This window comes from Leptinotarsa decemlineata, unplaced genomic scaffold (assembly GCF_025532065.1).
Source record: "Leptinotarsa decemlineata unplaced genomic scaffold, Ldec_3_MD MMD2_tig00000010_RagTag_RagTag, whole genome shotgun sequence".
In the NCBI taxonomy this organism is placed as follows: Eukaryota; Metazoa; Arthropoda; class Insecta; order Coleoptera; family Chrysomelidae; genus Leptinotarsa; species Leptinotarsa decemlineata.
The window spans coordinates 13,553,979-13,566,435 of NW_027412538.1; the positions used below are offsets into that span (position 1 = coordinate 13,553,979).

General features: G+C 36.7%; 1 protein-coding gene across 1 annotated transcript in view; it reads left to right on the forward strand.

Annotated features, from left to right (window-relative positions):
* The first annotated feature begins 18 nt into the window (after window positions 1-18).
* Window positions 19-12,457, forward strand: part of LOC111516254 (probable ribonuclease ZC3H12C) — a 42,293-nt gene continuing 29,854 nt past the window's right edge. The window contains exon 1 of the mRNA XM_074171516.1: window positions 19-379. Coding sequence (XP_074027617.1) covers window positions 161-379 — 219 coding nt within the window. The 5' untranslated portion in view covers window positions 19-160. The remainder of the gene's footprint in view (window positions 380-12,457) is intronic.

Consider the following 12,457-nt stretch of genomic DNA (forward strand, 5'->3'; position numbering starts at 1 on the left):
CAGTGGCGCTACCTTTTACAAAATGTCAGAATTGTAGCTGTCATAGAAATGTCAAAATATTTTGTGTTATATTGAAAATTATTGCCAGAAACATGTTATTATTTCTTTTTAGCAAATTCAGAAGAGATAAATCAATATGTAAGCATGGAAATTAGAAAAAATGTCAAAATCAGTTGTCGGTACAGTGAAAATAAAACGATCGTGTACACAGTTATTGAATGAAAATTTAGACAGAATTTCAGTGTTATTTTCCGCGATATTAAGTGAAAAGTGCCACTCGCAAGAGAAACTGCCTGAACAATCCGTTTTTGATGTATCACTTTCGGTGCCAGATGAATCGGAACGAACGCTCAGTCCGGATTTCATATCTAGGCTTCAGGTAAGATATATAAAGATGCCAGTAACTACCTACTTTGACGAAACTAGGACGAGGTATATTCAAAACTTTAATAAACGGATTTGACCTGTTCAATTGAGGACAATGCTTTTACTTTTGCCTATTTGTTGTTTCAGATCCGTTTGAGCAACCATGGAAATCAAATACTTATGTGTAATGCATTCATGATTTCCCAATGCTTCAATAAAACATTTTTACTTGCTGCTGGATTTTAAAAAGTCCCCGCAAAAATTTTAAAACGTTACTGTCGTAGAATATGAACTAGAAATAAAGGTGATAAATGAGTTGAGTGAAAGGAATGTTATACAATTTGAAGGTTAATTAATTTGTAGATATAAAAAGGAGCTTCCTGGTTTCTTGTTTTTTACGTCACATTCTTATCGTTCAAAAATACCCTTCTACGGATTTTGCACAAAATCAGCCCCTTGAAAAATTCTATTGGAAAACTCTGAACTCATATGAAAACTACTTTTCTACAAATTTCGTTAATGTACATTACAGTCCTCAAATGCAAACCTAAAAATTTGGCATTATTATCCACACCAACTAGTAGTGTAAAATTCCTTTCATGTTCATATCTGGAAATGACAAACCTAATGAAATTAGCTTTTTATATTTTTAGAACCACATTGTTCTGTACCAGCCATTTGAAAAAAAGGTATTTTCTAAATGTGTTATTGCTTCAATGTCCACATTTTCGAGAGGGCTAATAGAATTGCTTCTTGACAAGTAGAATCATTGACAAATCTCAGATATGGTAGTGGCCCTAGAGTGGACCACTGAATTAATCCAATTTAAATGTCTAAAGCATTTGCATTGGAATTGTTTACTCCGTCATAATCTTTTCTAGCGCTCGACTAACAACTGAACCACTGACATACCTTTCTAATTTCTCCAAAAGTATAGCATGATCTATAAATTATATATCAAAGTCAAAAGCTTTGCTTGAGTCCAGGAATAATCCAATAGACTTATTTCTTCAATTAAGAAGCTCATTTAGTCAACAATTTGTCCCATTAACGCATCTCATTTTCAAATGAAATGAATATTTGATAAAAATGAATAACTTTTTGGGAAGTAATCCCTTTCTGTTCTCGAAACCCAAAAAATTCACTAGTAAAAAGCACCTCAGATGAAAATAGGTATATTTTCTTTGACAAACATTATTTTTATATGTGTATTGAAAAAGACTCGGAGTTAGTCATTTTGTTCAATTGATTACCAAAAATAACATGACAAGTTCATGCAAGAAAATGTGGGAATCTTCCAAAGAAAGGAAGAAAACAAATAATTCCAAAATAAACTCTTGAAAAAGATGTGTAGATCATACTAAAGAAGTAACTTTCGGACATAAACATGAAGAAGAACTAGTTTCAAAACAACTACAATTACTAATTATCTTCTATAATATATCACGATTACCAACTGCTGAATGGATCCTAAACCAGATGTCAAAATTCACAAATTCAAAAGGAGCAACAAATAACGAACTTAGATGAAATTTAACAAAAGTTATATATATATATATATATATATATATATATAAATAAGTCATCAGTCGAACAATTTTGATTATTTGAGGCTGATTCAGCCCCAGATTTGGTTACCTTCTAATCAGGCCTTGGCTAAGAAGCTACCAATGAGTGAAAACAGCTACAGAGAAGTGTCAATTGCTTTTAATATTAACATAGAACCAGTTAATCTTCATAACCAATGCTATCACAAAAAAAATTAATAGCTGAATGTGTTATTTCAGTGGCCAAAAAAAAATAAGTTGATGATGAAACCTAATGAACGAAACGTCACATTGCAAGTTGGTTTATAGCAGATTACAACAATTATGCAACAGTATTGAAAGTTCCACCGTCTTATTTTATATCATTCGAAATTGAGGCGGTAGAGTCAAAAAACGAAATTCTACAATTCTAGTTTTTGGCGAATATTTCAAAAACAACCAATGATATTCTCGACCTGAAAAGGGATCATTTTAGCTCCCCAAGATAGCAAGCTTTTGTCCAATTTAACAGACCTTGCAGGTCTAAGCGTTTTCAAGATAGCAATATCTCTCTCGTTCTCGTAGTGACTACCAACAGCTTGATCAGTAACCTGAACATAAAACTCGAAAGAGAACGTATTTCAAATCTGAGAGCTAACACCGCCCTGGATTTTGTGTGTACCTCAAGGACCATATCGCGGCAATCTCAAATCCTCTCGATATCAGCCGATCTCTTTGGGCGGATATTCTTGTCGAAACTTCGTAGCTGTCAAACTCAAAACCGACAGGATCACTCCAGACTCGTTCAGCAAACGCTGCAGCTCTGGGCCAAAGTCCCGTTTCTAACGCAGCTCAATCCACTTGTTCTGTCCACAAACACGTTAAAAAACCCTGTATACCAGGGTGCTCTAAAAAGTTTCCCACCTCAACATGAAGAAGACAGCACTCGCAAATGAAAGCTAGCGAATTTCGTTATTCATCTGTTGATAGTAATTCACCAAAGTTTCAACCTACTTGGATGCGCAGTTGTTATGTAACAGTCGTTTGTGCGAGTTGATGCGAGTGTTTTTATGAAAATGGACAAAATCGAGGATCGTGCTGTCATTAAATATTTGTTTTTGAAAGGCAATCCGCCTACGAAAATCAAAGATGAGTTGGATTCCATGTATGGGGACTCTGCACCATCATTTACCACAGTGAAATTTTGAGCAGCTGAATTTAAACGTGTCCGTAAGAGCTTGGGAACTATGAAAGTTCGGACGTCCAAAAACTGCAACTACCGACGAAAACACCGCCAAATTGTGCTAGACGACCGCCGAACTGAAGTGAGTCAGATAGCAGAGGTTATGAACATGCCGGAAGAACGCGTTTGTCACATATTGAATCAACATTCAAGCATGAGAAAGCTGTCCGCGCAATGGGTGCCGCGGTTGCTCACGTTAGAACGAAAACGTGTTCGAATGAACATTTCCAACGCTCTGTTGACGCAGTTCAGGCGCAATCCGAGTTTTGGCACCTAATAATTACTGTAGATTAAATTTGGATACATCATTGTACGCCCGAAACAAAAATACAGTCCAAACAGTGGACTGCAGAAGGGAAACCGGCTCCAAAAAAAATCCCTTGTCTCACATTGATTTCAAACCTAAATCCTCTGGTATTCTTTTTACTTTCATATTATATAAGACCACAATTTAAAATAAATGTATATAGCTTTTTTCTGTAGTGAAATTATGTTTTGTAGGTATATACAGTGTGTCTCACTTCTCATGGAAACACCCCCGTATCTTACGTAATATTCGAGGTAGAACGATGAAACTCTCAGGACTGATGGAAATGCTCAAAATGCACCTACTACCTGAATGGGGTTGGCCAAAGTGATATACACTGTCCGCCACTCGCGATGGAACACCCCATTTTCACGGTAAAACATATTAGAGGGCAAAATATAAAACAAAACAATAAATTTCAAATGATTTAACTGTTGACAATTTTATATTTTCGTGCCTTCCATGAAATTTCCCTCCAATCGAACACATTTTTCTATGCGCCTTCTATTATTTCCTACAACTCTTCTCAATTCTCTAGGTGTGATTTCTCTACACGCTTGTATAATTCTTGCACGGAGATCTTCCTTATTTGTTGACCTATCCTCATAAACTTTATTTTTCAAGTTTCCCCATTAATAAAAATCCAGTGGAGTTAAATCTGGGGATCGTGGTGGCCATACCACGAGAGGGCTATCGGGTCCTATCCATTTCATAGGTAGATTTCTATTCAATCAAACCTTCGTTATGCCACTATTGTGAACTGGTGAACCATCTAACTGAAAAATCATGCTGTGTCTCACATCCAAAGGTAGTTCTTCCAACACATCGGAAAATGCATTTTCAAGAAAATCAACGAATAGTCGTCCGTTTAAATTTTGATCGAAAAGAAATGGACATTCCATAGATAAATAAATAAATAAATAAAAAGGCAAAATCATCACAGGAGCATACTACGTACCATTATTTGACAAGCTGAAGGCAGAATTTGCGGAAATACGGCCATATTTGCGGAAAAAGAAAGTCCGTGTTAAAAAAGGGACTATGTTGGAGAAAAAAATCTGAGAAATGACTTGTATCTTTGATAGGGTGTAACTGATCGAATAAAAAGTTTCGCTCGGCTATTACGATCGAGGAATACCACTTCTAATGATCGTAGTTGAAAAAATCCATCCATAAAACCAATAAAAATCGTATCCGCATCTCGGTAAAAGCTTTATTTACCGTTACGCCAGATCGAGTATCTCAGGGTTTTCTGTGAATCCATCGAAATTTACGACTGACCGAATTCCGCATCGGAAATTCTAAAAAAAAAATTGTGTTCCCAAACAAATGACTGTCGATGTAGTTCACCGACCGTCGGACGATGCTCGATGCTACTACGTCTTTGTCGGCAGACCATTCTCCATTCTCCACCACCAGCCGACCCGGATCTCCGTCTAACGTCACGACGAGGACATAGAACAAACACCTCGCGCACTCCGCCTAGCCAAAGTCGCGGGCGGCCAGACTGACCAGTAGCGTGCCCGCGGGCTCGACTAGGTCTGGGGAAATGCGAGATTATCGTGTAAACCAGGGAAAAGCAGGGAAGCCCCGCAGTCGGTTGTTGTTTGTGATTCATGTAAACCGCTCTCGAGCGAACAAATATTATTCACAGAGATATCACCTTTACATATTTGCAACCCGCACTAATTTATTTCTGTAGAATTTGGGTAATACGTTGGTTATTACGAGGTCATAACCTTGAAAATTTCCAGGTTGCTGATGAATACTTAATAACCTCACATTGTTTCACATTATGAATTTCATTAGCCGGGATATATGAAGCGGGCTGTGAGACCTGCGACTAAAAATACATCGGCCAGACTAAGCAAGCAATTGAAACTCGATTCAAAGAACACCAGCATATCCTTGAATATTTGGAAGGCTTCAACATCTTGAGCGATCATCATTATGGCTTCCGGAAACAAAGATCAATAGGCGACCTTCTATCGCATGTCATCCATATTTGGGATAACGCAATCGAGAAACATGGAGAATCAAGAACTGTAACGCTTGATATTTCCAAGGCCTTTGACCCTATGTATCATAAAGGTTTGCTGGCCAAACTTCAAAGCTATGGCTTGTCCTATCATTTTTGTGTATGACTCTCCAGCTTTTTGAAAGAACGTCGATGGATATTTCTGGAATAATTTTACCATCAAGGCTGGTGTTCCCCAGGGATCTGTATTGTCTCCAACCCTGTTTCTATTGTAAATCAACAACTGATTGGAAAAAAGCAAAAATCCAATATATTGCTTTGCTGACGACAGCACACTTGTCGTTCCATTTGGATTCCAGGACTTCGGCGGCGGATACACATCTTTACCGTTATTTTTAACACCTCGACACGTGTTTCGATCACCAAGTGATCATCTTCAAAGAGGAAGTGCGAGCTAATCCTATTTATGCTATAAAGGTAACTCATACAGGGAAACGATCCGGACGTACCAATCATACAGTATACCAACCTAAATTAATTGTACAATTTTGCCTTATCTATTATTTTACAATATATGTTTATATAAAACAATTTTCAGCTATATAAAAATTAATTTCACAATATTGCCTATCCAAATTTATTTTTGCAATGTGTCTTTATGTAGTAATCAGTAAACCCAACAACATTATTTTATTTTATTTTAATAAGCTATATAGTATGCTCTTTGCTATAGGTCCATCATCGTTATTCATAATATTATTGTGTTTACTTATTTCTACACTCTCATAGGCATCTCGTTGCCTGTTGTTGTTAACTTGTCTAACTAATCTTAATGAACTGAAGTCTATGGAATGGTTTTGTTGCAAAAAATGATGGGCGACTGCTGATTTTTCAGGTCTTCCATATTTCAAGTGTGCTATGTGTTCCTTATATCTTACTTTAATAGATCTTTCTGTCTGTCCATAATATTTTGCATCGCAGTCCTTACATTCAATTTCGTAAATTCCAGACTTTTCCGAATTCTCGCCTTTGTCTTTCGGACTTCCCAAAAGGCTCTGTAGTGTTATGACTTGTTTTAAAAACCACCTTCATACCTAGTTCCTTGAAAATATTTCCAAAGTTCCTCGTATATTGGTGTTATGGAACTGAGATGTATTTATCTTGGTTTTTGTCCTTTCTGAAAATCGAGATTTTGTTCATTCTTAACCTAAACTTCTTTTTCCTTATTATGTCATCTACAATACCCCTCGAGAAACCGTTAGTAGCTGCTATTTCCTAAATTGTACGTCTTTCTTTTGTGAACCTATCATGTGTTAGAGGGAAAGTCAAAAGACGATGCACTAAAAAATTCAACCCAGCACGTTTGTGCTGTCCACAGTGATGTGAACTGTCAGGAATATGCCTGTACTTGCTTGTTTCTTTTCTAAATATATCGTATTCTAACCCTCCATCTTGGCTCTTTATTACCAAAACGTCAAGAAATGGTAGTTGTCCCTTATTTTCTAACTCATACGTGAATTTTATTGATGAACATCTATTATTTAAAATGGAATCAAAGTCGTCAATATTCGATTTTTTGGTATCGAATACCTTAGCCAAATCCTAGGAAAATACTTCGACTTATCTTTGGTTTCCATTTCGAATCTGCTCATGAACAGGTCTGCCAGGAAGGGGGACAAGGGGTTTCCCATGGCCGTTCCTTCCTGTTGTTCATAAAAGCAACCTTCTACCTGGAACCGATTTTGTTTCATACACAAATTAGTGAGAGAAACGAATCCATGATTTCGTTATTATTGAAATTATTTTTCTCTAGTGATTCCCTGAGGTATTGCAAGGTCTGTGGAATTGGGACGCTAGGAAATAAAGAACTAACATGCAATACCACAGGGAATTACTAGAGAAAAATAATTTCAATAATAACGAAATCGATGAATTCGTTTCTCTTACCAATTTGATTATGAAACAAATTCGGTTCCAGGTAGAAGGTTGCTTTTATGAAACAAACAGTGCATCATAAATATCATACAATGATTGCAAATCGTGATTCAATCCACTCACAGCAATGGATATATTCTCGATTGGGAAAAATACAAACAACTGGGTATCGTCAGCAGAATGCCGAATGTGGCAATTTTTTTAATACTGGTAGAAATCTGAAATGTAGAAAGATAATAGTAATGGCCCAAGTATGGGCCCTTGTGGCACCCCGAATATTACAGGCAAGGCATTTGATCTATCTCCACCTAGACAAACTGAGGTATCGCTTAAGCTCTTACCCTCTTCGAGGTGGTGAAAGTTTGAATTTATGCTTCATTCATCAAATTATAGGAACATTTCTACTACTCCCCCTCACCTAAATTTGACATACGTCCATGAGTTTCTTTTTCATTGACTGCGGGGCTCCTCTGCTTCGAAAAATCGGTACGCTTTATATATACTGCGTAGCATCCAAGACAAGATGACGACAAAGAAACTGGTTGTTATTTATGTAAATTTTATTTATACGCTGTTTTCAATAAATAATGTTCTACCTTCCTTTCGAAAGGTTACTTACCTGTGATGGTTTTTCTCTCAATCTGAGAGAGTTGGAGCAGATGGATTTAGACATTCCCCGGAAATTGTGTGGAATGGGATAGTTTGAAATGTATTTCAAACAAATTATGAATTTCCATTTGTGAATATTTTTTAACAATGTAGGATTTCCAAAACTTCGTTAGTGTATTACAACTTTCCAGGGGCATTGAAAAATCACATTCCTATGTAATTTGGTGAAGTTGGAAAATGGTAAAAAATCTATTTTCAATTTTATTTCTAATAGGTCATATACAAGATCTGTTCAAAAAATTAGGTGAATTTTAATTTTTCTCAAAAAATATTTGTCCTCATTAAAGTAGTCCCTCTCAGGGACTACTTTGGCACACTTGTGCCAGCGTTTTTCCAATCCTCGAAACAGTTCTGTCATACACTTTTTGGTATGCCCTCGAGCTCTCTCAGTGATTCGTTTTTTATCTTCTCAATCGTCACAAAACGCCGTCTTTTCATGTGTCTCTTCAATCTAGGGAACAGAAAAAGTCGCATAGGGCCAAATCTGGTGAATACGGTGGCTGAGGCAAGCAATGACGAGTGAGCAGATACCCTGGGTTGAACCTCAAAACGATGAGCAGTCACAGTCCGTCAAGTATTTCTGATATGTACCTCTCTTGATGGAATCAAATGTGCCAACTTACTTGAACACTTCCCGTGAAAGTATCTATAGAAGAGAGACAAATCTCCAACCTTTCTTCGATGTTCCAGGCTGTTAAGGTTGCAAGTGATGTTCTCGTCTTCAATTAGGCGGACGGCTCTTCTGGATGGAATCCAGAAACTTTAGGGTATGTTTGGGGGCGGAGCTTCATACATGAGAACAATACTCTAAAGAAGGTCTGATCTGAGGTTTATAAAGCATCAAAAGTTGCTCAGGTTTGTACAGTTTGTGATTCGGAACAGTGTTCCAAGCTTTTGAGAAGCAGCCTTTGTAATTCCAGCGAGATGATTGTGCCAAGACATATTGGTGACCATTTTAACCCCCAACAAACTTTTTGAAGCAGAAAGCGTATCTGTAGAGTAGGGAGGGTAATTGTAGACCTACAGCATTTAAACCACATGTGACCCATTGTACGTCATCCTCCATCCTGTTCTTTCCAGGAAGGTGGACAGGTTACTAGGAGACATCTCCTTTATATTGGCAGGTGTAGGCCAAGACTCGCCAAGCACACTCTCTTTGGCAACCTTGAGGTGTCTCACGGTGGCCTCCGCTAAAGTTTTGGAAGGTGCAGCGACATTACTGTCGTTACGCGGCTTCTTCAACCTTCTTGGGATTGGCCTCAGCGCCGCAAATGCGCTTACGCCTTGGCCTTTGTATTACATCACGAGGTGATCTGCTATGTCCAGCCTCATTCCAAACGGTAGATTATGGTGGACATTTCTGTTCATCCCCACCCACTGCTAGGGATGAACAGCTTGGGTAGGCTGATCCACGGTGGCATGTTTTACAAAGGCTTTTGCGGACTTTTAGTTCCCCTCACCCTACTTATTTCTGCCACTGACCAGGAGTCCGGTGACCACGTCCTTGAGGCCACATTGGCTTCCCGAACAGGGCCTTCTGTCCCCTGGCCGTTCCCCAATCTGCCACATGGGGACCCGCCCGATAGGTAACTCAACTCACGGGAAGCAGAAAGCGTATTTAACTATACAATAACGTGTTAATTGATGATCGTTTTGTATTAGTGAACTAAATTTTTCTATGAATTGTTATTGAACGTTCAGTATTGAATACGCCTGAACTAGTAGCTATTGTATAGGGAAAATGTCGCAATAAAGTATGCCAATGGGGAATGTTCCTCAATTTGGGTTATTACAGCAAATGCAAGTTTGAACAAAATAAAGTTGAGTTTAATTCATGAGTTTTTCAAATTCACTTCGAAAGGTATTCAAATTGATGTTTCAAATGTTGGGTTTCAATTTCTAAAGGGATTTGTTTCTAATTCACATATTGGCAACAGCGCCTAGAATGCTAGATCGGAGCTCAGGTTACCTAGATATTCTACTTTAAAAAAGGAAATTTATCTTTATAAATCAACAATTAAGGCAAAATATAAATTATAGTTCAATACCACCTCCACAAGCCACTTAAACAACAGTTGTTTTGTTATTTATTTATATAGAGGAAGATAGGTTAGGTGCACAAAATGGCATATGTCACAGAATGTCTCGGAACATAAGTAAACCGAACACCACGCCTCTGAAATAGTCATCTTTGTTTGTCTCATACAGATACCACATTCATTGTCCTTTATTAGCTATAATCGATGTTGCCAAATGGTGAAATAGAAACGAATCCTTTAAAAATTGAATGCATTATTTCATTCCTCTTTTTTAAGTATTAAAATAATTTTTTAAAGAAAAAGGTTGAAATGATAAGTTTGAAATGCGTTGTTTTAGAGCTCTCTTATGAAAACTACTTGATTTTCGTCAGGAGGAACATTCCCCATTAAGGTTTATGGTGCTGATGAAGTCAGTCATCAATTTTTGTATTTCAAATTAATTCCGTCTGCAAATAATCATTTATCTTTTGAAAAACGACATCGCCAGTTACAAAACAAAAGGATTAACCTTCACTCACGCATTCCAGATCTTTTGTTCGAATATGTGATGCAAGAAACTGGTGAATGAGTAAAGGCCATCGCATGTGTTGAAGTTTGCATTTTCTTATTTGCTTATTCAAATTCAAGTGAGAATTATTTGGGCTCTCTAAATCTCCTTAAACTTATTTCAGATATTGAAAAGGAAGTATTTTTCTCATTATTAAATAAAAAGTGACTTTTTTCAATTTGTCTCCTGCGCATGATCTACACATCTTTTGTGAAGAGTTTCATATTAATATATCATTTTTCCTCCATCATGATGGAGAAGCAAAAAACCAAAAAGTTCATTCAAGAACTTCTAACACCGGAAGAGTTTGATATAATAATCGCTTCTTTAGTTTGTTTCGTTTTCCCTTTCTGGATGTTGTTGAATTTTCTACAGATTTCACATTCATTCCACCGTCACGAAATCATTTAGTTTTCCTATGATCGTGCGTTGGATAACAATAACTTTCTTAGGAAAGTCCTTTATCGAGAGTGATTGTTCACTTATTCGAGATAATAACAATAATAATATCACACTCCGTTATAAACTATCTCCTCTGCGAGCATCAACATGAAATGTAGAAGAGATTTCAAACAAGATAGTTGTAAATATTTATAATATTTGATTTATTATACCTAACAGGATGAATCTGCAACAAAATGGAATTAAGTGATCAAAAACACTAAAAATGTTGACAGTGTCATACGGTGATTGTAATCCGAGTCGAAAAAATGTTTACAGGTATTTCACAGAAGGTCAAGAATATGTGAATGACGACGCTCGATATAGAAAATTGTAAATATCTCGAAAACGATCTTCTCCAGCGTTGTTGAGGAAGTACACCTTTTTTAATTGAAAATGGTGTGGAAATTGAGTTTTTTCATGAAAAGTTCGAAAAGTTTACTTTCAAAAAAGTTAGGGCAATTTGAAATAAATAATGACAGCGTACGCAGCGCTCTCTAGATGTAATATGAAAAAATCACTACAAAATCATGATTTCCCACGTCAAAAAACCCCGGGTACTGAATCTCGTGCAAATAGCTTATTTTTTGCAAAAGTTATTTTTAAAAAAACGAACAAAAAAAGTCGATTTCAACACCCTGTATGACCGAAACGAAGCATTTCAGGACACGAGTTTATGCAGACTTTTTTTACACCCTGTATAATGAGTCATTAATAAAAATAAATAAATCTTGAGAAGAAAAACCTAGCGAAAGAAGTTACCGATTACAATATCGATCAGAAATAAATCATTGGGTATCAAATCAGAGGTGTATGACGAATGATCGATTGGCAGTGCAGCTTCTATTATATCAGCCTGTAGCTATGACACTTAAATAAAATAACCTAAGTAAGTGGGCATAAATGGACTGTGATAGATTATCGCTAGTAGACCCTAAAAGAGCACCTTATTACTATATTAAACCGACCGTCCCAGATACGTTCTTAGAACCCGAATACTTATTTTATTTCTGGAGAAATATGTCTGTCTCCTTTTTTTCAACACGCTTTTATTAGCTTCACCTGTATGTATGTACGTATGTTTGTTTGTAACTCTCCTTGCTTGATCTATTCGCTGGCAGATGGCGCTGTACGCAACTCCTTGATATATCGGCATTATTGCTTGATCTATTCGCGGGCAGATGGCGCTGTACTGTTTTTCCCAACATCAAATCGTTATTTTTAACACAACATTATTTTAGAACCCGTTGTTGTTGGGTTTACTGATTACCACAAGGACACATTGCAAAAATAAATTTAGATAGGCAATATTGTGAAATTGATTTTTATATAGCTGAAAATTGTTTTATATAAACATATATTGTAAAATAATAGATAAGGCAAAATTGTAACATTAATTCAGGTTG